Below are 27,943 nucleotides of genomic sequence, written 5' to 3'. Positions count from 1 at the left end.
TTAGTGTGCTTTATAATAATAATGTCTGGTTTGGCCGTTCAGCTCGGTGGCTCGCTCGACTCGGGTGGGCCACGGCCAGGGGTGCGTTCCGTTAGCGGGAGAGTATACTGGCGGTTGCAGGTCGGGCTTAGGGATGGTCGTCGGTCGGACGACGTCATATGACATTCGCACATTGAACAATTACATTAATAAGTAAAATGTTTGAAGAATTATATATTACATAGTTTAGGTCTGTGGGAGAAAAACGTGCCCTTGAATGCTATAGTCCAGCAGAAGGACATTGCCACACCCGGCGGATTGCTTTCGCCGATGTGGCCGTTAGTGGTGCTAGCTGCGGGTCATTCGGTGCACTCACACTCTTTGCACCATGTTGCACACGCGGGTGTGTTCTTGGCACACAGCTTTGAGAGGTGTCGGTGAGGCATCACGGCCTGTGCGACTTAGAGGCGCACTATCGGCTGGCGTCTGTCTGAATTAGCTTGGCTTCTGGTTTGTAGCCACGTACCCATTGGCATAGCTGTGTTCATAAAGTTTGGGGGAACAAATAATGATTTTTATATCATGTAAACCCATTCTCCTCACACACGTTTCGGTTGGCATCAGGGGCGCAACAACAGGGGGGGAAGGGCAATGGTATTTTGCCCCCCCCCCCCCCCCTTCTGAAACCTTGAAGTGAGGGCAAACGGGGGCAAATAAAATTTTGCGTAATCAATTTTTAGATAATAAATGGCTTAAATAGCACCATTTTCCACCTTGAAATACAAATTTTCCCGGGGGAGGACCCCCGGAGCCCCCACTTCAATAGGGGGGATCGATGAATCTTTATAAAAAGGTATATTGCCCGCCTTTGTTAATTTAGTTGTTGCGCCCCTGGTTGGCATTGTAATTGTCATCATCAGGGTAGAGTTATCTACTATTCAGTAGTCTGGTTTCGTTTTGGACATGGCTATAACATAAAAGACAAGCTACTTACGAATTAAGGTAGTTGTTGAGTACAATCTTTGCTGTTTTAATATTTGAAGTAAAAATGAGAAAATCCCTTCAACCCCCATTTATACTCCATAGGAAAACAGTTTTTGGTTGTAACCAACGACCTAGAGATATATAGACTGCTAGTGGGAGGCCATCTTTGATTCCAATTGAATTTGACAGAATGGTGGGCAAACAGTGCTTTGTTAGCAGACGACATACGTTGACAGCAATAATACGGGATGAATTTGTAAAATTACGTGATGAATGAACAGATGTGTTGAATTGATTGAATTTACTTTCAAAATATAATTTTTGAAGTGTATTTTCTTTTAGGAGTTATCTTAATTTTTAAATATTTGTTTACTTTAAAAATCCGACGAATGTAATCTCAGCTTTTAAATAATAAAAAAAAAATGATGTCAAAAGTAATCAATACAATAATGATTGATTTCAGCTTCTTATACATAAATAAGCTTCATTTAAATATTGATGTGTATGTTAAAAATTTTGGATTTGTATTACGAATATAATGAGAAGTGCAAGTTTTGGGTGGTCATAAGGTTATGTACTCACACCAGTGTTCAACAAATGTGCTGTGAATTTTGTTATACATAACTAAAATTTGTGTTTGACAATAACTGTTAAACATTTACACCTACCTAGGCAATAATATTCTTTTTGAAGTTGTCAGTCTACTGTTACTGTTTCCTGTATTACATTTCTTGTTTTATTAATGTAATTCTAGAGTAGATAAAAATTTCAAACTTTGGTGACAGTGTTATGAATCGTATCAACAGTGTTTATTTATGTGAATTTTATTTTAAGGCAACAAGTATACATCAAAATAGTCCACGCATAAATTCTGTTACAATTACTTCAAATTGAGTCATTTTCCTGGCCCCATTTAGTCCCATTGGGCAATATCTCTTAACAGTCAAAATTTGGAACTGAGTTTCTTTGCTTACAATTTAGTATACTTCAAGATTCTAACAAGGACTTGTTGGTTGTAATCATGATATAGTATGTAGTTACAGACATCCAGAAACTACACAGGCTACGGAGTAGTAGTAGTTAGAAAATTAAATAGCATGGTATAATAGGCCTCTTGGAGAAACTCACCATGTAAAATGAGTTAATGTATTGTGTACTACACTGCTTCCACTCAGTACATTTCTCCAGAAGTATGATTTTCAATAGACAAACAATTATGGTATGTACCATTGATTTTTCTTACGTCATGTAGTAGGTACATTGCACATCTTTGATTGACTTTACTAAATTGCATCCAGTGGAGTTTTCCTGTGGGGCAGATCAAGTCTGCAGGAAAGCCTCTGAATTAAAAAAAAAATATATCAAATTTTTTTTTTCTGCATCCTAACATGTTTTCCATTCAGCAGAAGCTCCAGGAAGACACTTTGAGAGAGACTATCATACAAAGAAACATGATGTTAAGGCTTCCTTTATGGTGGGCCACTGCAAATGCGCCAAAAGAAACACGCAACGCCATGGTCACATAAAACCAAATACTGAGTGGTGCTGTCATGCCAGCATTTTTCGGGGGTCAAGCACACTTCTGGAGCCACGCTTGTTTCCAATCATACTATAAAAGGGTGGTGTTCAAATAGTTCACCATTTTAACAAGCCTATGTATACACTGCACATCTAATAATTTTAAAAGTAATTACAGAAATGTGTATATTACATAATTAAAATTTAAAAATTTTTTTGTGTAGGTAAGGTGAGCAACATTATACGTAAATTACTATTTCTACAAGAGTTTACGCAATAACCAATTAAAGATAATAGTTATTTTTCAAAGTAGGTTTTCCTGGAAAATAGGCAAATAATGAATGTGAAAGGTTTTAATAGGCCTATTGGGGGAAACACCACGTAAAACAATGAGTAGGCTAAACACATTGAGCACTGTAGGCTTGAGACAAGGTTCATAGTTTCTCCAGACACACGAGTTTCGATAAGTCACCAGCTAAGATAGTATGAACCAGTAATTTTTTCCCTCGTGTAAATTGAACGTCTTTGATTTAAGTATATCCGGTGGATTTTTGTACATAAAGGCAGGATAGGTTTGAAGGAAAGCTTTTTTTTTGTCCTGAATAAAATATATATATATTTGTGTATTAATCTTTTTACCCATTCTCTGGGAGGGAATTGTGATACCTTAAATAGTTTACCATTTCAAAAAGTGGTTAGGTTAGGTACATTAAAAATACTCTGAAATTGTGTGCATAGTAGGTTCGGTTATGTCAGCCATATTAAGTGAAAAGATTGAGAGGTTAGGTAAGCAAAGTTAATCATACTTTAATTACCATTTCAACAAGATATTATGCATTATTAAGGTAGCTGATCCAACCAATCATTTACTTAACAATTATTTTCTAAAATCTGCTAATCTCCAGTATTACTGGTTAAGCAATTTATGTGCATAGAGCCTTATTTTTAGGGTTGGCTTTTCAAGGTGGAGAGTCACAAATGTTTCTTTTTTTACTGCTATAAATGCTAATTTTCTCGAAAAATGGGTAAGTATAAATATGTTACTTAAATTTCTATATAGAGAAGGGTCTAGGGGAGAGCACCTGAAGACAATACAGTAAATTTAGAAAGTAGAGGCTCCTGGGGAATTGGCAAATAATAACAAAACTGAAAGGTTTTAAAGTAATAAATAAATTACATTTTTAAAAAAAAAATGTAACCCAGATTATACGTATTAATGTAGCTGACACAAGTTTTTACTTCAGCTATTACATATGCACTTTATTTTCTAGAGCCACTACTTTCAAGATTTAAAAAAAAAAATTGGACGACACACTGTTATAATTGTACATAATATTATCCTGAGGTACAGCAGTTTGTGATGACAATTTTATTTGTATTTAAAACATCAACACACAGTCTAGGTTTGCACTCGTCCAATGATTTCCTCTTAAAATCTATCCTAGCAATAGGTTTGTTATATCTTGCTACGTAATTTAGATTATCCTGTTTAAAAAATTGCATTGAATCTGAAATATTATAACAGTAAAGACACAACTAAAATTCGTAATGAACGAATACGACTACAATAACAAACCCACACAAATCATTTTATAGTGGTCATTATTCAATTGCAGTAGATTATTTTTAATTAATAGTACTTAGTGATGAGATAAATTACATGTACTGTATCAAATTACCTACCCGAAATACATATATAATAGGTTCAATAACTGATCTACATATTGGTCACAAGCGTTGGGTCGAAGAAGGGTTAGCTATTTTCTAGCGCATTTAATGTCGTACTTACACATCGCACTACAATATAAATGTATTTAAAATTATATTTCACTCGTTACATTTTTAAGTATCACCCGCAAAAACTGTGAAATTGCGAAAAACCTACATTTTTAGGGAATTTACTAGCAACTTGCATCTTTCTCCCATAAGAACCAATGCTTTTACAGCAATGTTTTGCCCACCATTCTGTCAAAACAGCTCTCTGTCTCTCTCGCTCGGATTGTAGTTCCCCAGTATGCCGTCGACAGCAGCAATTGGCGCTGAAAGCAGGGTGATAAGCAGTCTATATATCTCGTCGTTGGTTGTAACGAAGTATTTACGAAAATTTATTGCAGCTGTGTTGGTATTATGATGGCAACTTTACAATTCAAATGTTCAGATATTTTTTAATTCATTTTATTTCGTAAATTAATAACTCCTTCCTTGCGTCAACCGCTCTCTACTTGTGTAAATACTCTGCGTCCAGTGAAATTAACCTAATATTAATAGCAGTATTTTATTTAAAAGCATAATTTTTAGTGAAATATCTTACGATACACAGGTACGTCAAAATTAATATAGAAATATACATATTAAAAATATATTACTTTCAAGCCATCTTCATAAATTTTGTTTTCGGACGAAAGTTGTGTGTGAGAAAGAGAGAGAAAGAGAAATAGAAAGAAAAAAAAACAGTATTGGTCATTTAGCTTTCCAAGCTCTTTATTTTTTTAAATTTATGTGCACTAACAGCCACTTCAGATATTTACGTACTTTTTGCCATTAGCTTGAGGTAGCTGTTATGTTTGTCATATGCAGGATTGCTACAGTTATAGAAATCAGGGAGATTATAGAAAAATTGTGGAAAATTAAAATTGTGAGGAAATACCTGGAAAAGTCAGGGAAATCACCAATGTTTCTGTAATTATTTCTTGTGACAGCAAAATTGAACAGAAAATACCATTTCCGCTAGCAATTAGACACCGCATAAACTGCTCAAACATTTACTAATCACGAAATTTCGTTGCTTTACCTTTTCGTGAAACCCTGGTCTTTTTACTGTAAACACAAAGGGGGCAAACTTAATTCCGGTTGCTTACGTACAAGTTCGATAGCCTACATTTGATAGCTTCAGGTGAATCTAAAGCAATTGCATATAAACACATGTGTTTATTTAAAATGGCACTAATTTTGCTAAGGTGACACATTTGAAAGCGTACAATTTTCTCCAAAAAGCAACACCAAGTGAGCTATGGGCTAATGAAGGTCAGGGAAACTTGTGCATTTAGTTCATAAAAAGCTGTAAACATTAGGGACTTTGGAATTTCAAGCTTGTAGCGACACTGCATATGGCCTGTTGCCTTCGTCCCATTCTGCCTCCTAATCTCCTCTATCACCATGACAAACCTTGCCAGCCGTTCTACCTGCTTCTGCCCCCATAACGTTCCTCACCCCAGCAAGAGCTCAAAACGTTCCTTAAGTTATACGCCTCCTTAATTTCCTCAAAGAGTCTTTCATTTGTCTTTAATTGAGTAAGGGCCTTCAAAAGTCCTTAAATTTCACCAAGAATTCTTAAAAACTCTCTAATAAAGACTGATAGTATGCATGTAATGGATAAACACGGGAATTCTAACACTTTTTTTTGTTACTGACTTGGCAGGAAACAACGGCTTGTATGTGCACAGTACAATTGGCAATTTTCGGGTCACGTTATTTATTTTATGTATAAAACAATTTTAATTATTTTTTTTATTTTGTCTCTCACCTTTAAACTGAAAACATGTGTTTTACAGTCTTTCTGTGAACTTAAAAGTAAATGTAAACGTAATAAAATTAAATGTTAGGGCTTCAAATTTAATATGTATTGTTACGATTTACCGCGGGGTTCGTAAAGGATAGCCCAATTAAAGATTTTATCACTATACAGTTTTATTGATGGCCACTACTTACGTCACTTACAAATAATCTTCTAAAATGGCAAATAATCAATTGCACTTAAAAATGTTGCTTCCCCAGTCACTCGTTTTCACACACCGCAACCTCGCTGGGCCGCACCTCTGGCGCAACACTCGCTGCAGTACCCCTCGTGGGTCTCCGCCGTGGGACTCCGCCACCGCCGACGCACTTGCCTTTGCCGAGGATCCGCTCGACGCCTCGCTCGGAACTTCGCTCGGGACTCCGCTGCGCCCGCGACACTATCGCCCGGAACTGAACTCTCTGCCCTGGAACCTTCGTCCAGGGACTTCGCCACTCAGCCGCACCCGCGGCACTATCGCCCCGGAAACTCCGCCGCGGAGAACTCCCAACTGAACTCTCTCTGACTCAGCTCAGCTCTTCCGAGGCCGCTGTCCTCGTTTTATATATCAGCCGCAATTTCCAGAACTCGCGAGCGCGGCCGGGGCCAGTCGCGTCATTCAGCGCCAACCCGACGGCAGAAATCTCTTGAACCACGTGTAGCCAGCTCGCGTAACTCCACAGCTGTCAGGTTTCAGTTACGTGTCAAAGGCAGGGCGCCGGGCGGGGATTGGTGGGAAGGAGAGGGGAAAGCGACAATCCTTGTAATCTTCCAGGCGCGCGCGGCTGATATCATGTTGCGGCAGTCGCCAGCCAGCTCTGCACCTGCACGTGTCCTGGCCTTGCTCTAGTTCGTAACAATATACTATATGCTCTTGGGTTAGATATGTTTTCCAGAGATTATTATGGACAATAGGGGCGTATCTGTAAGAATTTAGCAAATGATTTTTTTCTGCATTAACTGTTTAACATTGTTATTTTCTTGATGGATGTTGTTAAATTACAAATAGTTTTCTACCTCATGATAGTGGTTAGCTTGATGAAGTAAAGGGATCCTTAAAAAATCGTTAATTTTTGATTGCACGAAAGGGTATAAACGAAGTCTTTAAATATAAGGTAATTATCTAGATTAGCGAAGTAGCCAGACTTAGAGTATGTCTGGTTATGCTAAGTTATTCTTCATTTCCTAAGAAAACATGCTGTGAAATATTTTCAGTTTCTTTTGGAGACTTGTCTATAAAACCTTTTTGGTTAAAGTTTCGTATCACGTACCAAGTTGGTAAATATGTACAGTCGCGGTAGATGCCAAAAAAAATGCTAAAAATCTGAAAATACTTTTATTCTGTGCCCTTTCACTTCCTCTTTTCAAATCAACCGGCGGATGTAAGAAATTCCAAATACTTTAGGAGATATCTAATTTTTAAATTTCATCATATGTAGAGTCGCGGTAGATGCCAAAAAAAATGCTAAAAATCTGAAAATACTTTTATTCTGTGCTCTTTCACTTCCTCTTTTCAAATCAACCGGCGGAGGTAAGAAATTCCAAATACTTTAGGAGATATCGAATTTTTTAATTTTCATCACAATACCTGCGTAGTATGCGGCGATCACCATTGTTTCTTGTCATAGATAATAAGGTTTCTTGTTTACGAGTATCATGTTTCTTATTGGACAATTTTGTCACGTGACTGTTCCGTGATTGGCCAGTATTCAAATTAACCAATAGGTGATTATTTATTCCGTGATTGGTCAGTATTCAAATGAACCAATACGTGATTATTTATTCATTTATTGTTCAATACGATGTTTAATTAATCGGTCAACTTCTGCCGTGAAGGACTACATCATTTCCTTATAGTGGCAAAGGAAATGTACCCGCCTCCAACTTAGGTGAGTTTTTAACGTTTCTAATTTTAAAGTATTATTTTTTTATTTGGATATTGTTGCGCAAGTAATAAGTAAAAAAAAATTACGCGAGTTGTTAATGTTCATCATTTGTCCGGGTTTTGTTAGGTCAGGTCAGTTACATTATAAATAATTTAAAACTAAAGAACCATTAAATTAAATTCACATTATTTTTAATGTCCGCTTAGTTTGAAAGTATTTATAATGTAACTGACCTGACCTAATCAACCATTTTATTTATTACGCATTCACTAACACACGTCAAAATAAAAAATGGCGACGTTCGAAGGGTTAAACGGGCGTTGTATTGCTAAATTAAAAAATTCGATATCTCATAAAGTATTTGGAATTTCTTATCTCCGCCGGTTGATTTGAAAAGAGGAAGTGAAAGAGCATAGAATAAAAGTATTTTCGGATTGTTAGCATTTTTTTCCGCATGAATACGCAGGTATTGTGATGAAAATTAAAAAATTCGATATCTCCGAAAGTAGTTGGAATTTCTTATCTCCGCCGGTTGATTTGAAAAGAGGAAGTGAAAGAGCACAGAATAAAAGTGTTTTCGTATTTTTAGCATTTTTTTTTGGCATCTACCGCGACTGTACATATTTACCACCAAGTTTATCCCTTGATCCTGATGGCATTAAAGTATATACATTGATCCTGTGATAACAATAACTTGAAAAATAACAATAATTTATGATTGTATAATGTACACAAAAAATAAATTCCACACGACCTGAAATAATTTTAGGTAGATTTTAAAGAAAGGCTACCTATTGTAGCCATTACCATGGTGTGACTTTCAGAAAATTAAATATAGTTTTTCGTCTCATAGTTCGTAGACCCCAAAACTATCATCAACTCAAAAGTTAAATATCACAATTTTGTGGCCACAATATCTGTCACCCTTTTTTTACCAATCATTTCCAAACTGATACATAAAATCTAGTAGAGAAAATCTTGATCGAGTTCAGTTCGTTTATAGACAATATTAAACCAAAGGAGTAAAAATAGAGGTTTTAAAAAAAAAAAAACAGAAAAATCGCTGTAACTGATTACATGCAAAAAAACACATCCATTTTTAATGTAGGTACTCGTAGGAGTAATACCAAAATATTTTGTCTAAATACGTTTTTCATACAACCAACCATAACCGCAAGGGGTTGACAAAAAAGGGTTGGAGGACAAAAAAAATTATAACTCCCTTCGTAGGCACATCATATTCTTATGAATTGTGTGTTAATCTTATAATTTTTATCTATAACTTTTGTTGGAAACAATTTTTAATAAGATGGTCGTTGTTTAAGGGAGTTGAGAAAATAAAGGGGGAGAATTTAAAAAAAAATATCATAATTTACTTACCATGTACACTGTTAAATCCGTTCTGTTTTATTGTAAAACCTTAGATTATTATCTACAACTTTCATCTGAAATAATTTTTTATACAACCAAACATTACTTAAATGGGTAGAATAAACAAGATTTGTAGGACAAAAATATCATTACTCTCATGAAAAACTGTTTACTATGTTCACTTCCACTTGGTAATGACATATAACTTGGAAATCTGGAGTAACATATTCGGAGATGAAACAATTCAAAAATTCCAAAAAAAAAAAAAGCTATTCGTATAATGACAAATGATTAACATTACACTGTAAACAAATATTGAAAAAAAAACTTAAATGAATGAGTATATTCTAAGAATACACTTATTCATGCATAAGTAGAAATATCATTTAAAAAAAAACTGAAAATAGTCATACATATAATACAAGAAACTAGAAAATTAAGGGTAGTCGATCACATTAGCAGTTGATTCAAAAAAGGCATAAATTACATAGGCATAACACTTTACAAATTACTAATGAAAAAAATTCACAGATATAAACAAATTATATCTATATTAAAAAAAACCACTTTAATTATGTTAGAGCATTCTTCCTACTCTCTGATAGAATTTAATTAAAGCAAACAAGGGGGCGGGGGGAAAGGAAACAAAATAAATTTTTTGTGTACTAACTTTTCTTATTGGGACCCAGACTTACATTTATGCCATTTTTATGTATTCATTTTTTTTTTTAATGTACTCTGCATTGTATTGGTACTAGTATTGTATGTATGTATGTATGTATGTATGTATGTATGTATGTATGTATGTATAAAAATTGTTGTGAATCCCGGAGCACATTAGAATCCACACAACAAAAAATCAAATAAATAAATAATTGAAAAAATTTACCTAAATTTTTATTTTAACATTATTATATACACTTGTACAGTAATTATTCCAGAAGTCAAGGGTATAAATATGTACTATTGTATTTTAAGGAGTTTAACATTTTTTTTTTAAATTTATGTAAATAGCAATGCGCATGAATATATTTTTAAATCATATGACTTGACATGTTCTGCATCCCGGAGCCATCCTGCATGTGGGATCCACAGATGGAAAACAAATAACTAAATCTGGCGTCGTAACCTGCGCACTTGGGCCTGTGTAGTGCTCACGGCCAGCGGAGACACATGTGGCTGTCGTCACCTCGGTGCGAGCGTCACCGCAATGCATGTCAATTGATGTCAAACGCAAGCTTGACTTGCACGTCGTCCTCAAGTAGCGTGTCGCTGTGCGTGGTGACTCTTGTCGCAACCCACCAGTAGTGAGCCGTGCTGCCAGCGTAGGGACGTACGCGCCTTGCAGGTAGTTCTTTAAGAAGAAATAACTACAAAGATGTGTTTTTTTTTTGTAGAGCAGAACTCACCGCATAGCCTTTGAAGTGTTATGTTTTCTGAATGAAGTAACTGATTAACTTTGAGCCATAAAGTTATGGTTGCTGTACTATTTTTTTTTTTAAATTTATTTATTTTTTACACTCTGTTGGTCCCACATAGCAGAGACTCTGGGTTATAGAACTAGTCAGTTACATATATCATATCCTTAAACACAATAAATTAGCTTACGTTAAACGTGCATCAAAAACCAAGATAAATCACAATTTTAACAGTACGTATTAAAAAAAAAGTTGAACAAATATTATTATTTCAAGAAAAAATATAAATGAGGGCACCAGGTATACGTCATATAGTTAAGCTTAAAATTAAAATTAAATGAAGTTATGGTAAAATTACAGCGCAGAAATTTACTAGGCTGTTTTTCTGGTTTGTAACTAATTTAATCTGCGGTGCTGTAGTGTTTGAATTAAAAAATACTGTTTCAATATGTGGATATGTATTATCATAATGCAAATAAATAATCCATTGCCAAGAAAGAAAGAAAGAAGAATATTACAGGTATGTCTGAAGCAATTTAAACAATCTGCTGGCATTGAAGGCTAGATTCTACCCTTCTGCCCTGAGCAAAATAAATAAATTTATTTTTTACTCGTCTGCTTACGTATGGTGTGCTTGAATATACAATATTGGTTCACACAGTCTGCTTAACATCTAGGTAAATTCAGTATTTTTCTGCCACATGTCTAAATAAAGTCGCTTGTGCTCTCTGCCCTAACTGTACATGCCAGAATGAGTGAGGTTGCAACTATGATGTTCTAAAAGCAGTAATGGTTTTATCCTACCAAACCTTAGTCTAATCTAAATATGTAAACAAATAAAATCAATCCTTGAAGCCACATTATTTAAGAACAAAAACTTCTTAATAAGAGATGGTAAACCAAGAATTACATTAATTGCTAGTCTGATGTGTACTAGAACAATTAACATAGTTCATTCATTCAACCAATGCAGTGTTTGTTTTTACTATTAATCTCAAAAGTGTTTGATAAGTGTGAATAGACTGATTGTATGTAGATATTTTCGCAATATGGTTTACAACTTTTCTTATCTTTGCTAGGGTACAAAACTCATGTCAAGAATTATTGCTGGTTTAGCATGAATGCAGTGTTTAAGCTACCGCTATCAGTTCTCGATGTACTGAACCATATGTGAAGTCAAAAAAAAAAAATTAATAACTATTCTGTAATGGGACTGAACAAACTATTTAATAAACTATGTACATCATAATGTAATGTTTTTGCCATATAAATGTTTTTTAATAGTAGTATTTTTTTATGTATGTTAATGTATGTTACTATCTTTGATGTGTTGTAATTCTGTTATATTAGCTGATTGTAGCTGTTTGTAGTCCTGTAATATTATCTTTTATTTAATGATGTAGTATATTTTTAATTGTAATGTGTAGTGTCTGTGTATATTGTTGTTGTGTTGCTAACAATTGTTGTGCCTTCTACTGTTGGTAGGCATGTCACAAGTGTTAAATAAAATAAATAAATAAAAAATAAAATGTTCAGGTGACTAGTTCGAAACTCATGTTATGATGAAAATTATTGCCAAAACTTAATTTATGATAAAAAAATTTTTATTTGATCTTGGTTGTTTTGCTTTATAACATGGTTAAATTACAAGTGGACAGTACTAAACATGGAACATGGTCGGGAGCCGGAGCGTGGGCGTGCATAGTGTTGCAGACGCCTGCCGCGCGATGATCGGCGTGGAGCCGTGGCTGAGAGTCTCCCTCCTGCTGTGCCTGTTCGGGTTCCTCAAGGAGTTCCGGCCCTCCGAGCCGTACGTCACGCACTACCTGGTCGGCCCCTGGAAGAACTTCACCTCTGACCAGGTGATCGCGTCTCTTCGACGTCTAGGGTCCGCCGGGATCGCACGTGAGTGGGGCGTCGGCGGGGGAAAAATGGGAATGTGGGAATGCTCGGAGAAAAACCACTAGCTCACGGCGACGTCCGCCGTGACTCACGAAAAAAATTGAGGTTTGATCTCAGCGGGAATCGAAGCCCAATCACTTTGGTTGGATACAAGAGATAAGGGCCACTGAGATCATGACAAGTTGCTAAGTGTGAGATACTCTTAGCAGAAAGCAACACACTATTCCTCTTAATTATTATATGTGGTGCACTCAATTTGAATGTTTAAACAAGTATTTAATGTTTTTGTTGTGATGTTTGTATAAAAAAATCCCTCAAATATAATTAGATTTACTCTAAAAATATGTTACTCTGGCCATTAATAAATTTTATTTTGTCACCATGTCTAATTTATATGTATGATCAAAATAAGCTATTAGGTAAATTAAAGATGTTTTTATCACAGTGGTGAAAACCAACATTGTGGAATGACAGGTTTTGAATTTTGTCAGTTTAAGAGTTTCATCAGATACAAAATAAATATAAATAATTTATGACATGTGTAATATTAATGATTGCAATTCTTCTTCAGTGTTACAAGTGCCAACATATACTTGATGTTCGCAAATTGTGGGGCATAAATTTATTGTGGGGTAGGAAATGCCAAAACAAGCAACTTTTGTTAAGGAACATATGTCCGAAAACAAAACCCTGCAAAGTGAAAGGCACAAACAGTAGCGTAAATTTTAATTTGACAAACTTCAGGGGAATGCTACACTGGCTAAGAGGACGCACAATCGCAGCGCAGTGATGTTCGAACGCTCCGCGGGAAGCAGGCGACGAGCCGGACGCAGATGTTTGGAGATAGTCGGATGCTCTACAGCTGCGCGTGTATGGTTAGTTGTAGTACGTTTACATGTTTGGCTTTGGGTGATTAGCACAGTGTTGACTATGTTTGCAAGTTTGGTTGGTACTGCAATACAGGTTTAACAAACAGCGATAGCACGGCTGACTTAACATTTGCAGAGATGGCCAATGTACGGGCAAGCGAAAAAAATTTTCAGCGGGAGCAATGCACTTTTATCAAGGACCCTTTCACAAACAACGTGTACCAAAGAGGAAGATTTTCGTACGGCTTAGCCAGCGACTGCCTGAAAGTATGAGTTTCATAACGAAGGGTGGTACATCAAACTGCGCGTGGCTGATTCTACGTCTGCGGCCGGCCCGCAGCCTGCTTCCCGCGGAGTGTTCGAATGTCACTGCGCTGTGATTGCTCGTCCTCACGGGGCCTGAAGTCCGCCAAATTAAAATTTTGCACGCTACTTTTTGTGGGCTTTTCACTTTGCAGGATTTTGTTTCCGGACATATGTTCGTTAACAAAAGTTGCTTGTTTTGGCATTCTCCGCAGTTTGTGATTATTCTGTAGATAAAGTACAATTTTAAATTTCCATGTGGAATTAATTTGCCAGTGCCAGGAGGTTATTGGCGGTGCGATGAATCGAGTGGCGAGAGACAGGACTCCCAGCTGGGTCTCTTCGATGTCGCTCCAGGGAAATGCTGCGATGGTTCTACAAGGTGTGGTGGGGTGCGTGCGTGGCAGGTGAACCAGGACATATACCCCGTGGGCACGTACTGCTACCTCAGCCTGCTGGTGGTGGTGTTCCTGGTGACGGACGTGCTGCGCTACAAGCTGGTCATCGTGCTGCTGGGCGCAGCCGGCGTCGTCACCTTCTGCACGCTGCTGCTGGGCGAGTCCCTGCTCGCCATGCAGGTGCGTGGCGGCCCCTCCTCCCCTATCCCACTCTTCCCCCTCTCCCCTTCTTCCCCTCTCCCTCTCTTCCCCCTCTCCCCCTCCTACCCTTCTCCCCCACTACCCCTATCCCCCTCTACCCCTCTTTCCCTCTCCCCTCTCCCCCTCCTCCCCTCTCCCCCTCCTCCCTTCTCCCCCTCTTCCTCTCTTCCCCTCCTCCCCTCTCCCCCTTGTCCCCTCTCCCATTTTTCCCATCTCCCCCTCTTCCTCTCTCCCCTTTGTCCCCTCTCCCCCTTTCCCCTATCCCCTCTCCCCCTTTCCCCTCTCCCCCTCACCCCATTTTCCCCTCTTCCCCTATTCCCCTCTAGCCACCCAGGACACTGGCCACCGTGCTGGGAGGTGGACCAACACTGTTTGAGCTGTTACAAATTATTCTCTTTTATTTCCTTCGTACTGTAATACGTTTCCGTACAAGGAGTCGTTTCTGTTGATTCAAGATGTTGGTTGAAATAATAAACTAAGACTCTGTAAGTTATCCTTGCTTCCAGGAATTGAATAATTCAGTAGCTGCATAAGTTTTCCACTGTGCAAACAGAAAAACCTAATATGTACATTTTCACTGGGTAGAGGAGGGGGAAAGTATGTCAGCATTTATTTTAACATTGATTTTTCACATCACTAGCCGGTGGGTGTTCTTGGAGTACCCCCGTCTCTCCCCCCAAAAAAGGTATTCTGATGCGGCTTTGTGTTTACTTTCCACCCTTAATTCTTCATGAACCTTTGCAGTAGGATGAAAAACAACCGTAATTAATTACCAATTTTTTAAATTATATCTTTACAGTCTCTTCATTAATTCTAGTCGAACCTGGCTTGACATAAGAGAGAGTTCAGCTCATTAAAGAATTTTGAGAAAGCTGTCTGTAGTGAGAAATTTGTAAATTTGATAAATTTTTTTTTTATAAATTTTATAAGGTATAAATCAAATAAAATTAATTATTAAGGTGATGACAGGTTGCAATTTTTCGAAATGATATTTCAAGCCTTGTGTCCTTCATTATTTAAATGAAGATTACTATTCAGTTTATTTTATTGTCGATGAGGCCGTGCTGAGAACGATGAGAGCAGGAGGAGAAGCGTGCGACCTGGGACCTGCAGGTGGTGCAGTTCTTCTACGGGCTGTTCAGCGCGGCGGAGGTGGCCTACTACACGTACATCTACGCGCAGGTGGACCGCAGCCACTACCAGCAGGTGACCAGCCACACGCGCACGGCGTACCTGCTGGGACGCACGGTGTCGGGCGTGGTCTCGCAGGCGGCCGTCTCCTCGGGCGCGCTCGACTACCAGCAGCTCATCTACCTCACGCTCGCAGGTGGGGCCCGGGGCCTTCCACGCTGCGACTTGGCAGACTAGCAGTGCTGCTTATGAACTGGCTGTGTCGCTGGGCCTCTTTTTTACACGCTTTATATTAGCTTCACCTGTATGTTTGTAACCGACTCCTTTGGGTGCGATTTGGACCCACTTTAAACGGCCAGATTTCATTCAAACTTTGTAGATTTATCGAGGACCGATGACAATACACTAATTTGATAAGATTATTCCATTAATCAATTTGCAAAATAAGAATTTTTGTCATATTTATATAATTGGTAAAATGAAGCAAAGGCGTATTTGTAAAGAAAACAATTTTGCTCGTGTGCGAACTCTTTTCTTTCAGTTTGTCTTTGGCGTTATATAAACAAAGCCTACTAAATATTGTGACATTTAATTAAATGAAAAGTGAGAGTGGGTTATGATTATTCAAGTTTTTTTTGTAATTTGTTGTTTGGAGCAGAGGTACACATATACAAAGCATTGTTTTCTATTGCTCTTTATATATGTATGTATGTCCCTCTATAAATCTCAGTTATATTTATCTCTCTCTATATATGTATATTTACCATATTTCTACACATCACTATCTCTATATGTTTCTATCTATATTCAATCTATCTCCCTATATATCTCTATACACCCCCCCCCCCCCCCTTCTCAATACCTCTCTCTATAGCTCTATCACTCTCACTCTCTCTATGTCTATATCTTCCCATTAACTGGCAAGGGATTTACGAATAACCAAAAACCACGGTTGAAGCAATGTAAAAAATAAACTTAATTTTTTTCATGCCTACTATCTAGATGCTAGACAAACAATAGTTAACACCCGCCAGTTTTGCCATTATTCGTTCCGGCAAAACAGAACACTGCTCGAAAATGTTTCTTCTATAAGAGAGAGTATTTTAATCAAAATAAATTGTTTTCTAAACAGATAAGTGTGCTTGCTGACTGCCATTTTAATAGAGACAATACTCCTGTTAAAATTAATTTACAGTACTAATATATATCTAAATACATATGAAGTGCATTTAAATAAATGTTGAATAACATTTAGAGATTAAACAACCTAAAATTAAATTTAAAAATTCACCTACAGCATTGTTTACATAATAGCTAATAGGGTTTGGGCATAACAGTTTTTTTTTTCCTATATAGGAGTTACCAACATTTCTGAGTTACAAAATAATGTTATTGATATAGGAGATATATTTCAGTTCTAGAATTTATAATACATAATCATAACTTTTTTTTATTCTTAAAAAAATTATTTAATTTGTTAACTTAATTCCCATCTGTTATTTATTAAATGAATGTAGGCCATGATTTGCCACTAGCGCATCTTAGTGGCACAAGGTAAACTAGCCCTGAAAGCTTCTGGCTTTTCTCTCCAGAGCTGAAAATGTGGGATGGCAGAATATAAACATTTGCTGAACACTTGGGGTGTCGTCAGAAATAATTATGCAGTGAAAGAAGCTAATGGCTATTGAGGAAAGAGCAATAATATTGTTTGTTGATTCGTCACATCATTAATTAGTTGCATTACTAATTCAATTGCTTTGTATTTAATGCTACACAAGTGTTGTTGCCATTGTGCGCGTACGGAAATAAGTCAAAATTACTTTTGTTTTTAAGGTACGTATATGAAAGCGAAATATGGCATGGTTAACCCACAAACCGGATGACCCGCACCCGGATAATCGGGAGTATACTGTATTTTTACCTATGTATATTTTTATCTATTTTTTACCTGTCACGGGTGTGGCACAGATATATAAAAATATGCGCGTATTTGAATGTAACGTGTCAAAATTTCAAAGCAATCATTGAGAACATACTGAGATTTAAGATTTCGAACAAATGAACATTTAAATTGTTATTTATGTAGATTTTATTTGTCATGAATCACGTACACAAATATACCTAATTTTCCTAGTATGTTGGTAATTATATCTATAACTAATCATAACATTTTAAATTTAAATGTTTTGATATATCACCCAGGAGTTCAGTGAGTGAAAAAAATACATAACACTCACCTACGCTTCTTAAATTTACCATATACTATTTTATAAGATACTATATACTATAAGTAATAATATTAATCTAAAAGTAAAATTGTTGGGACTGAAGTAGATAAGGAAACAAAAGATTAACCATTACATTCAATATTTGATTTAATTTGATTAAATAAGATTACTTCTTTACCCTTAGCTGATTACAACTAGCATTTGCAGTTTCATCAGCTAGTTCTACAGAGTGAGGGTTGGGTGAAGTCTTGGCTATTAGGTCCATCTCATGTATCTGGTGATTGTCACAGCAGTGCTTGCTGAGGAGACTAGCTCAGGGAGACCAGACCATTCGTTGGCTGACCAATTTTATTGTATTATTGTATTTATGAGCTCCGAGCTAGAGCCATTCAATGTGAAACAATATTTTTACACTTAAAAATGGTTTTTCTGTGGGATGTTCAACATGAGCGTAAAACGCACGGTGAGATGAGCGTCGTGTGTTCCAGGCATGGTCGCAGCCACTCTCTGGTCCCTGGTGCTGCCCCCCGTGAGGCACAGCTTGTACTTCCACCGCGAGGACGGCGGTCCCGTGCCGGAGTCCCTGGATAATTCCGTGCCGGAGCTCCTGGACGGGTCCGCGCTGACCTCAAAGAACTCCCCACGCGGCAGGTGGGCGGGGGCTTGCAGTCTCCTCTGGCGGGACTTTGTGGCTGCGTTCTCCCAGTGGTACGTGCTGAAGTGGTCGCTGTGGTGGGCCCTGGCGATGTGCGGCTACCTGCAGGTGAGCCGTTCGTGCCGCAGGTGGTTGCTGGCTGCTGGCTCTTCCGTCCACTCCTGCTCCCGCCTTCTTCCTCCAGTAGCTGTCTTCATGTCGTGGGGATATCCTGCCCTCTTCCTCCAGTAGCTGTCTTCATGTCGTGGGGATATCCCGCCTTCTTCCTCCAGCAGCTGTCTGTGTCGTGGCGATATCCTGCCCTCTTCCTCCAGTAGCTGTCTTCCTGTCGGGATATCCTGCCCTCTTCCTCCAGTAGCTGTCTTCGTGTCGTGGGGATATCCTGCCCTCTTCCTCCTGTCTTCATGTCGTGGGGATATCCTGTCCTCTTCCTCCGGTAGGTGTCTTCATGTCGTGGGGATATCCTGCCCTCTTCCTCCAGTAGCTGTCTTCGTGTCGTGGGGGTATCCTGCACTCTTCCTCCAGTAGCTGTCTTCATGTCTTGGGGATATCCCGCCCTCTTCCTCCAGTAGCTGTCTTCGTGTCGTGGGGGTATCCTGCACTCTTCCTCCAGTAGCTGTCTTCATGTCTTGGGGATATCCTGCCCTCTTCCTCCAGTAGCTGTCTTCGTGTCGTGGGGGTATCCTGCCCTCTTTCTCCAGTAGCTGTCTTCGTGTCTTGGGGATATCCCGCCCTATTCCTCCAGTAGCTGTCTTCGTGTCGTGGGGGTATCCTGCCCTCTTCCTCCAGTAGCTGTCTTCGTGTCGTGGGGGTATCCTGCCCTCTTTCTCCAGTAGCTGTCTTCATGTCTTGGGGATATCCTGCCCTCTTCCTCCAGTAGCTGTCTTCGTGTCGTGGGGGTATCCTGCCCTTTTTCTCCAGTAGCTGTCTTCATGTCTTGGGGATATCCTGCCCTCTTCCTCCAGTAGCTGTCTTCGTGTCATGGGGGTATCCTGCCCTCTTTCTCCAGTAGCTGTCTTCATGTCGTGGGGATATCCCGCCCTCTTCCTCCAGTAGCTGTCCCCGTTTTGTGAGGATGTTGCGTCAACTCTGTAATGATATGTGAGGTGAGATCATGTCGTGAGTGATGAGGAGTGTGATGTAATGAAGGTTTAGTCAAATATCTTTAAAGTGGTCGTTCAAAAGCTGGGAAAATTTTTAAATTAAATACAATAAAGTTTATATATTTTTGGAAAAAAATTTTAACGAAACTAAAAAAAAAAATTGATGAAAAATTGCATTATTGTACAACGATTTTAAATAGCTAAAATTAAATCAATTTTCTGTTAAGGTGGTTTAGAAAATCTAAAATTGTTTTATGTCTTCAAGTTCAGAACCCAATGAAAAAAGTTCACTATGTAATTAGAATCTGTATAGCAAATTTAAATGTGGTATTGTAAATTTTTGTTCATCTGCCAATGGCTGCCCCCACTGGGTGACGTTGGAATTTATGAATAATAGTTATATTTCACATTTTCTCTTTGCCGTTGTTAACTCGTATTAATTGTTCCCTCTTATGCGGCTTCGACCTTTAGCTAACCAAAATTTTATGTATTTTCTCAAATTTCTTGCAAATTTCTTACTTTTAACATACAAAATTGTATGTAATTTGTAACAAAATATACCTAAAGCCAATTCTATTTTTACTTTTAAACAATTATTTATTTAACCAACAGATAGGGTCTTGATCAAGAATGTGATGTTGTGAATCAAGATGTTGGATGACATCTTTTGGTTTGTAGCTTAGTGAGAATGTATTTCTGTTTCTGCTTGTTTCTTTTAATTGATATCTTGATTGCCTCTGTCCCTATTTTTCTGCACAGGTGAACATCACTGTGTTATTATTTGTGGGTTGTTCTGTGCTTGCTTTGCAGGGTCTTAACTACGTGCAGCTGTTGTGGGAAGTGATATTGAACGATACAGGCCAGTCAAACAGCAGGCTTCTGAATGGTGCTGTAGAGGCAGCCTACACCATAATTGGTAAATGTAGTATCATGTCCATACATTTTACTTAAAATAATAAAACAAATTTTTTTAGTTAATTAGCCACATTGTGTATGTTGTTGGCCGTGCTTAGAGAAGGGTCTAACTCATTTAAACCCCTATTTTTCCAGTGTCTAGCATTAGTCTTGTGCCTGATGGAAACAGATGTCGGTTCCCGAAACAGAGCAACTGTTGTCTCTTAGGAAGCCCGCTGTGTCCGTCAGTGCCGGCATCGTTGTGTTGTCCAGACTGCGACACCTCGCTCCGCGGGGTGTCCGCAGGTCTCTATTGTCCCGGCAGTAGTAACAGTAACATTGCTGGAAGTAGCTTTTTGCTAACTTGTGTTTTGTTCGTTGACTCTTCGCTTCAGTTTATAGTCGCTTATTAAATGCAAACAGTTGGATTCTGTACATTTAAATAATTTGGAATATGCTTTTTTTTTTAAAAATATATTTATTTTGGCCCAATGACAAAACTCGATATTATTTATATAGTAAACTAGTTTTGATTTTTTTTTTTTTGTAATCAAGATGTACCAAAGTTTTTCTTCTTATACAGTAAAAACCCTTTTGACAAATTCCGACTCAAGAAAATAACTTTACTCTTTCAGAGAGTGTGATACTCTTAAGGGGATGAAGGGAGAGAGGCTACAGAGGCAGGAGAGACCATGTGTGGTGTGTGGAAGATAGCAAGCTAAAGGGAGGCACCGACTCCGGGAGAGGACAGGGCCGGAGGAAGAGGTATCGGAGGCGAGACGTGTGAAGGTGGTGTCGCCGGTGAGCACTCGGGGGACGCGCCGTGTGTGGGGCAGGGGCGGCGGCCGCGCTGGGCTGCGCCTGGGTGCGGCTGGACTGGCGCAGCGTGGGGGAGCTGGTGCTGGGGGCGTGCTCGCTGGGGATCGGCTCCACACTGGCCGTGGCGGCCGTGTGCCGCGCCATGTGGGTGGCCTACCTCTGCCACGTGCTCTTCGGCGTCCTGTTCAACGCCATGATCACCATCGCCAAGTGAGTGCCTTACTCTCGTTCGCTAGATGTCAGGGGCAGGCCTCTGCATAATACCTGAAAATTTAGATGACAAACCCAAAATCGAGGAGCCGGTGATAAAAAAAATATGGGTCCGTGTACTTACGTACGCGCGTGAGAAGTTATACTTCTTTGGCATCATTAAAAAATAGTTTTTAATTGCATGCAAGTAATTAATTACAATAAAATAATAAAAAGGGCTGGAAAAAGATAGTCAACACAGTCAATAAAGTTCAGTTTAAATTTGAAAAAATTAAATAAATAAAATTTATAGAATAATAAATATATATTACATAATTTGTACTAAATATTATAAGATTCTTAATTTTAAATATTTATTATTTTAAAAGAAAATTAATTAGTTTAATAATAAATTCAAAAATTTAATTTAAGTTTATTCATTTTTTAAATATTTATTATTTTCTTAACTTAATATTCACTTTTCATTTTTATCAAAAGTTTGCATTAAATTTGTTCATTTATTTTTATAAATATTTATTATTTATTCAATTTAATAATAAATATTAAAAATTAAGATTTTAATTTAATGTTTGATTTTAATTTTTATCTCAAATTTTTTTATTAAATGTTTTATTAAATTTATTTTTTTATATTGTAAATATTAAATAACCAGTAATAAATATTTAACATTAATAATTTAATAATATTTAGTATTAATTATATTAAATAATATTTTAATTTATATCAATAAATAATACATACGGATAGTTAACCTCAATTATATTGGAGCACTTGAAAAAGTATAGTATAAGCACAATTTTTTTTACTAATATTTATGAATAGTAAATAATATTAATCAAAATATTCAATTTAAATCACTACTGAATATAATTTATTAGCACACATATAATTCGCACTTGTATGAAACTAAAACACGTGTTGTGAATGTAGAAACTAGAAACATGTGGATAAATATTATAAATATAAAAACAGTGATCAGAGGCGACGAGCGTGCCAACATGCGCAACTAATAGAGGTTCTATTTCTATTTTGTTGGTAGCTTTTTTTCTAGACTTAATGAGCGGTTTAGCGGGCAGTTTCAACCTGTTAATTTTGTGTTACAGTGATGCGCGCGCATCTTAAAATTTCACTCTCATAATTTTTTCATAACGCGCCTAAAGAAGTATAACTTAAAAAAGGGTACGTGTACTTATGTACATGTTTTAGAAGTTATACTTGTTGGCATGATAAAAAAAAATAACTTTAATTATGCATGCAAATAATTAATAGAAATAAAATATTACAGTACTGGCATCAGAAGTGAAGAAACAGAAACATTTTCAGATTCCGATAGTTCTGTGGCTGAGTTCCAAGAATTCAAGTACAGTACCACAGTTTTTTGAACATTGATAAAGGAGTCACTGTAAATAAATATAAAATTTATTTTACAAATGTAACGTAACCATTCCATTTTTTGTACTTAGTAATTACTGATTATTTATTTAGTCTACTTAAGTTTTCTAAATATGTAATGTGTTATTTAATATACCCATGCAATTGCTACACAAAAGTTAACGTGTGTAGCAAATTGCTGTAAAAACTTTTAAAATGAAAACATACATTGCTTTAAAATATTTTTTTGCACGACAGATGGTATGTTTTTCTGTTCCGGTTTAATTCCGATGGCATTATTGCGTACTGTGATCGAGCTACCTGCGTGGTGCACATTGAGTTAGTTTACAAGAGTTACTTAATGGTTTTACTGACAGGACAGTTCTGGTGGAAAGATTTAAGAGAGCTGTCGCAATTGAGACGACGTAGTGAATTGCAGTTCAGTAAATCAGTGCGTGTGGTTGCAGCGCGGAGGTGGCCAAGAACATCAAGGAGGATAGCTACGGCCTAATATTCGGAGTGAACACGTTCCTGGCGCTGGCGCTGCAGTCGGTGCTCACGGTGGTCGTGGCCGGGAAGGGCGGGCTGGAGCTGCCCCCCCGCACGCAGGTGCGTCCGCTCTCCCTGGCTCCTGCCCCCCTCGGCGGGACGTGCCTTGCACCCTGTGCCGTAGTTCTGAATAGTGCCTTCTTAGACCGTCCCAAGCCTAGATTGCAGTACAGGGTAAATGGCGACCACTGTCACCCTGCTTAACAACATTAATGTATACCATCTTCAATTTAAAAATTTGTGATATTTTTAATTGTGCTATTTGTGGATGTTTTTAAGACCACAATTAGTGTTTGTTGACAGTATTATTATCACACTTGTAGTCATTCTGACAGTTAAATATAATTAAATGCTAAAACCCATTATAATTTTAAGGAGAAAGTATCTGTAGCTGTTATTATTATTATTGCTATTAATAACAAGGCATTCAATAAAATAATGTGCATTGCTCAAAAGAGCGAGAAATTTTAATTTTAAATGGTATAAAAAATTAATTTTATCAGATGATTCTCTTGATGAAATACAACAGGAAAAAGTATCGTATTTACCCTCTTTGCTGATGTCATACTTCCCTTCACTCGCAAAACTGGCATCACTGCTAAAGTACCTGGGGCACCCTTCTCTAACCGACGAGAGAGGTTGTGACAAGTCGAGCCAGGACGAAGCCCAGGAAGCGGAGGGGGGGAGAAGGGTAGCGACAACCCTTATAATCAGGCCAGGCGCGTGACGCCAGTGGCCATGCAGGGCTGCCAGCCAGCTCCGAACCTTGCATCGTCGTCTGGTCTCTCGCATTCGTAACGATATGTTTAATCTGACCAGTTTCAAATCTTTTAATATTGTTTTAACTTTTTCTTATGATCTTGTCATCGTGAGACACTTTTCGTCAGCAGTTAGCGTCCAGATAACTTGGACGGGATGCAGCTAGCCTTCATTACACACACAAATGTTTGTAGTTTTGTACAATTCCCCCCCCCCCCCCCCCCCCCTAAAAGAATTGCCATGTTGAACAAGTTTTGCGGCAAAATTATGTTTGCAAATTAGTTGCAAAGACATAGTTGCTTAGTTTATGAAAATTATTGTACGTAGTTTCAATGTTAGTAACTTTGTCCTAGTTCCAATAGTCTTTAATGGCTGTAAAGGTAGTGAGTCATAATTTATTTCTCTTAGGAATTAATGTAAGTAAATCTTTGGATTTTAACAATCATATGGCATATGACCACATTTTAGTTCACTTTTTTGGTGTTATATTTATTTTCAGTAATTTTATGAAAGGGTGAAACTGTAAAGATAGCCAATTACATTTTATTTCATGTCAACCATAATTGCTCGAAACTATTTATTTGCAATTTATTTTAGCTGTATGTACTGTTTCTTAAAGCGTGAAATATTAAAAGTATTGATTAGTATGTCAACTCCCTTTTCCTATTTTTGCAAACAACTTCAGTTGCATTTACTGAGGTTTTCCATATCAGAACAGAATTCTGGTTTTCATCTGAGATTTTTTGAGCATGATGGATGCTATTAAGCGAAGTCCATGTTCAAGCTCTTGAGAAATGAACGTAAATGAAAGAAGGAACAGTTTTGTTTACTGAATTTGACTGTGGTGTTCAGTAAGTGCATAAGGTATTCATGAAGTGTTGGTAGGAGTGTGAGGCAGTTGCGATTTTTTTTTTGTTGTTTTTTTGCAGTTTGTGGTGTACGGCAGTTACTTCGGAGCCCTGGGCGTTGTGTTCCTGTTGATGTACGTGTGCACGCTTTGCAGCAAGGCGCGCACCGCGGGCGTGGTATTGTGTGACGAGGAGCCGTGATGGCCGTCAGCGGCTGGCTCCTCCGATCTCTCACGCCTCCACTCACGACTGCCCGCACCGTGTCGCCCCATTTGACAGAACACCTACCTACGTGACATTGGTCAGCGACAGACAGTCCGTTCGTAATGTTTCTCGAAGTTAGACCCATAGAAGCAAACTGAACGGATAGATTTCTTTCTTCTTATAAAAGGGTTTCGTAGAGAGTTGCATTTAAATGCAGTTGCAATACTGAATGAGATTGCCTTTGTTTAGAAGTTAGATAATGTTGACATATTAATTTTTTTTGTGATTTATTGATTCAGGGGAGAAATGTTTTCCACTTTTATTCGTCATTTGCATATACTTCAAACTTACATAGTAAAATAAAATAAAAAAGAGAAACATTTTTTTTTATTTTTTATGTTTCATTGGTACATATGCCAAATAACTTCATTATAATGTTAAAGGAGATGATTTGGATGAAAATAACACCTTAAGTGACATGTAGTGTGGATGTGTACTTCGTTCCTCTTTGTATTTTTATGGTTTTCCTTTCACTTACTGAGATATTTAAGAAGTTGGGAACACAATAAATGGGTGAACTTTTGAGTTAACTCAAGTATGAAGAAGCATTTCACTGTATTTGTTATAAGTGTAAATTTAAACAGTTGGTTGTTATAAGAGATTTTATTTTTTAAGGTGTTATATGTTTGTATTTTATTTGCACATAGTATTTATATTAGTGTCCTTAATACATATCCTGTACAATTTTTAATTCACAGCAAAGAATGTTGTGGATATTGTACTTATGAATGTATCAATGTAATTGAAATTATTTAAAGGTGCGTATACTTAAAATTTTGTGGGGAATGCATGTATGTGCCTTTGAGATGAGCTGTGATATGTTGTTATTTGAATGGAAGTCAACAGCATATTTGGTGACAAGATGTCCTAACTTACTTGTACCTATATCTTCCTGGAAATTAATACAAAACAGGAATGAATTAACACATTTTTACTTGCGTGTGAATAATATTTTTTTTTTGTATCAACTTATTTGTAATAACATTCTTATACAGTTACCTAAAGCATTTGTTCACTTGTAAACACTTGTCATATTTTTATGCACCTGTGTTGATGATATGCATTTTTTGTGTATTTTTGCATTTATGGTACTTAATTGATTGCATGTTCCTAAACATTAAACTTAATTTTCTATTTTTAAATTTAACGGAGCCAAAATATGCTGTGCCATAAAGCATTCAAGCAAATACATACTTCTGCGTGTGATGTATGTAGAAATGTTCCCACTTAAGGAAAAAAAAGTTAGAAGGTAACATTATATAAATTGATTTTAGGTGGGAAGAAAAGAGGGTAAACATTTATTTGTTTAATTAAAATTAAGTTTCGAAAATTATAGTTGTGTCCAGATTTACAGAAAATATTTTGTGAAAGTAAGTTGTAGAACAGAAAGATAGCAATTAGGGGATTGTGTGGTTCTGTCTGATGTGATGCTTAGTATACCTTTTACGGATACATAACTACATATCATTAGAAACAAGATCGTATGGTGAATTGCGATTAAACTGAATTAACAACGTCAATAAACCATATAACACCGAATGCACTTAAAAGCATAAAATTAGTCAGCATTTTAAAATCAAAACAACTCAGACACACACACACACACACACACACTCTCTCTATATATATATATATATATATACACACACACATAAATAGTTGCCAATTTTTTTTTATTGTTCCGAGTAGATCTGTCCTAGACACGCTTATTACAAATTATTAATTATTATATGAAAAAGTCCATCATTGATCAGTTAAAATGACACTGTTTTGGTGAAATAATTATCATAACAACATTTAAGAGTAATATTTTTTAAATTAATTGCTATCCTTATGAATAAAAAAAATCATAAAAACTAAATACAGTAACACCTAAATGGACTTTATTTTAAAAGTGAATTCGGCCTTAAAATAAAACAATATAATCTTGTTTCTAATTATTGTCAGTATTTTAATGTTAGGTGGAATAGAAGAAAATTGATATTGTGTTTGTAATATTCAGTATTTTCATTGATATTAAACATTTCTGATTGTAAACGTTTTTTTATTCGGTATGTCTTGAAACTTATTTCTATCTTTTCAGCAGTATTTCAGCTCACCACATTTGAAACATTCATCCAAACAATACTGTATCATGCATGACAAATTATTTTCTTTATTTTGTTGTGTTTAGCATTGAACTTACCAGCCACTCTTTGCATTTTCTTGCTCTTTCTCTTAGTTAAGTGCCTCTTATTTTATTCCACTTCTGGTTAAACTTGGGAGTGGACCCAAGATTCCACATGGAAAATTGCACCCTGAGATTGTGAGACTGTCCTGAAACAGCACCATCGGGAATTGATCTAGTTCAAGTTACTGAACATTCAGGATTATACTGGGATTGACATGGAAAACAAATTATGCCATTTTGAAAGTTTCCAGCCAAAAAGCGGAGACATTAGCAGGTGAGGTTCCATTGGCCTAGAAGACTAACTCCTGCAGTGTCTTCGGCTGAAGAAACTTCGATGCCTCCAATTATATGAACTTTGGTGAATCCATCTGCAACGACCACTGGAGGCAAGGGCGCCCATACCCGGGGGCAGGGGGGGGCCGTGGCCCCCCCCTAGCTTTCAGGGAAGGAAAAAAAATATAGTGTAGTCAGGTGTTTTACTTTAAAGAAAATTATTTAAATTCGGTATTATGTAGAAGTGGTTCAACACGAAGATATTATTGTATATCGTTTTTTACATG

General features: G+C 37.2%; 1 protein-coding gene across 2 annotated transcripts; it reads left to right on the top strand.

Annotated features, from left to right (window-relative positions):
* Positions 1 to 1,105: 1,105 nt before the first annotated feature.
* LOC134532013 (thiamine transporter 1-like) lies at positions 1,106 to 27,252 on the top strand. Of its 2 annotated transcripts, XM_063368139.1 has the most exons (10): positions 1,106 to 4,801; positions 10,387 to 10,639; positions 12,415 to 12,571; positions 14,191 to 14,361; positions 15,496 to 15,709; positions 18,230 to 18,504; positions 20,310 to 20,415; positions 21,230 to 21,422; positions 23,261 to 23,402; positions 25,031 to 27,252. In XM_063368139.1, the coding sequence occupies exons 3-10, from the start codon at positions 12,437 to 12,439 to the stop codon at positions 25,148 to 25,150; spliced, it is 1,356 nt and encodes a 451-aa protein (XP_063224209.1). In that variant the 5' UTR covers positions 1,106 to 4,801; positions 10,387 to 10,639; positions 12,415 to 12,436; the 3' UTR covers positions 25,151 to 27,252. The 2 variants fall into 2 exon arrangements, with proteins under 2 accessions (XP_063224209.1, XP_063224208.1); XM_063368138.1 differs by lacking the exon at positions 10,387 to 10,639 and having other exon boundaries at positions 25,031 to 27,251.
* Positions 27,253 to 27,943: the final 691 nt, after the last annotated feature.

The sequence above is a fragment of the Bacillus rossius genome, chromosome 5 (assembly GCF_032445375.1).
Source record: "Bacillus rossius redtenbacheri isolate Brsri chromosome 5, Brsri_v3, whole genome shotgun sequence".
Classification (NCBI taxonomy): domain Eukaryota; kingdom Metazoa; phylum Arthropoda; class Insecta; order Phasmatodea; family Bacillidae; genus Bacillus; species Bacillus rossius.
The sequence above is the reverse complement of the archived record's forward strand: the minus strand, read 5'-3'. Positions and strand labels throughout refer to the sequence as shown.

What these genes read in the sequence shown, in the direction of transcription:
- LOC134532013 (XM_063368139.1), top strand. Translation starts at nt 12,437, where the DNA reads ATGATCGGCGTGGAGCCGTGGCTGAGAGTCTCCCTCCTGCTGTGCCTG. An exon ending in AGAACTTCACCTCTGACCAG is followed by an intron (nt 12,572 to 14,190) that starts GTGATCGCGTCT and finishes CGTGCGTGGCAG; the next exon opens with GTGAACCAGGACATATACCC. An exon ending in GGCAGCCTACACCATAATTG is followed by an intron (nt 20,416 to 21,229) that starts GTAAATGTAGTA and finishes TGTGTGGGGCAG; the next exon opens with GGGCGGCGGCCGCGCTGGGC.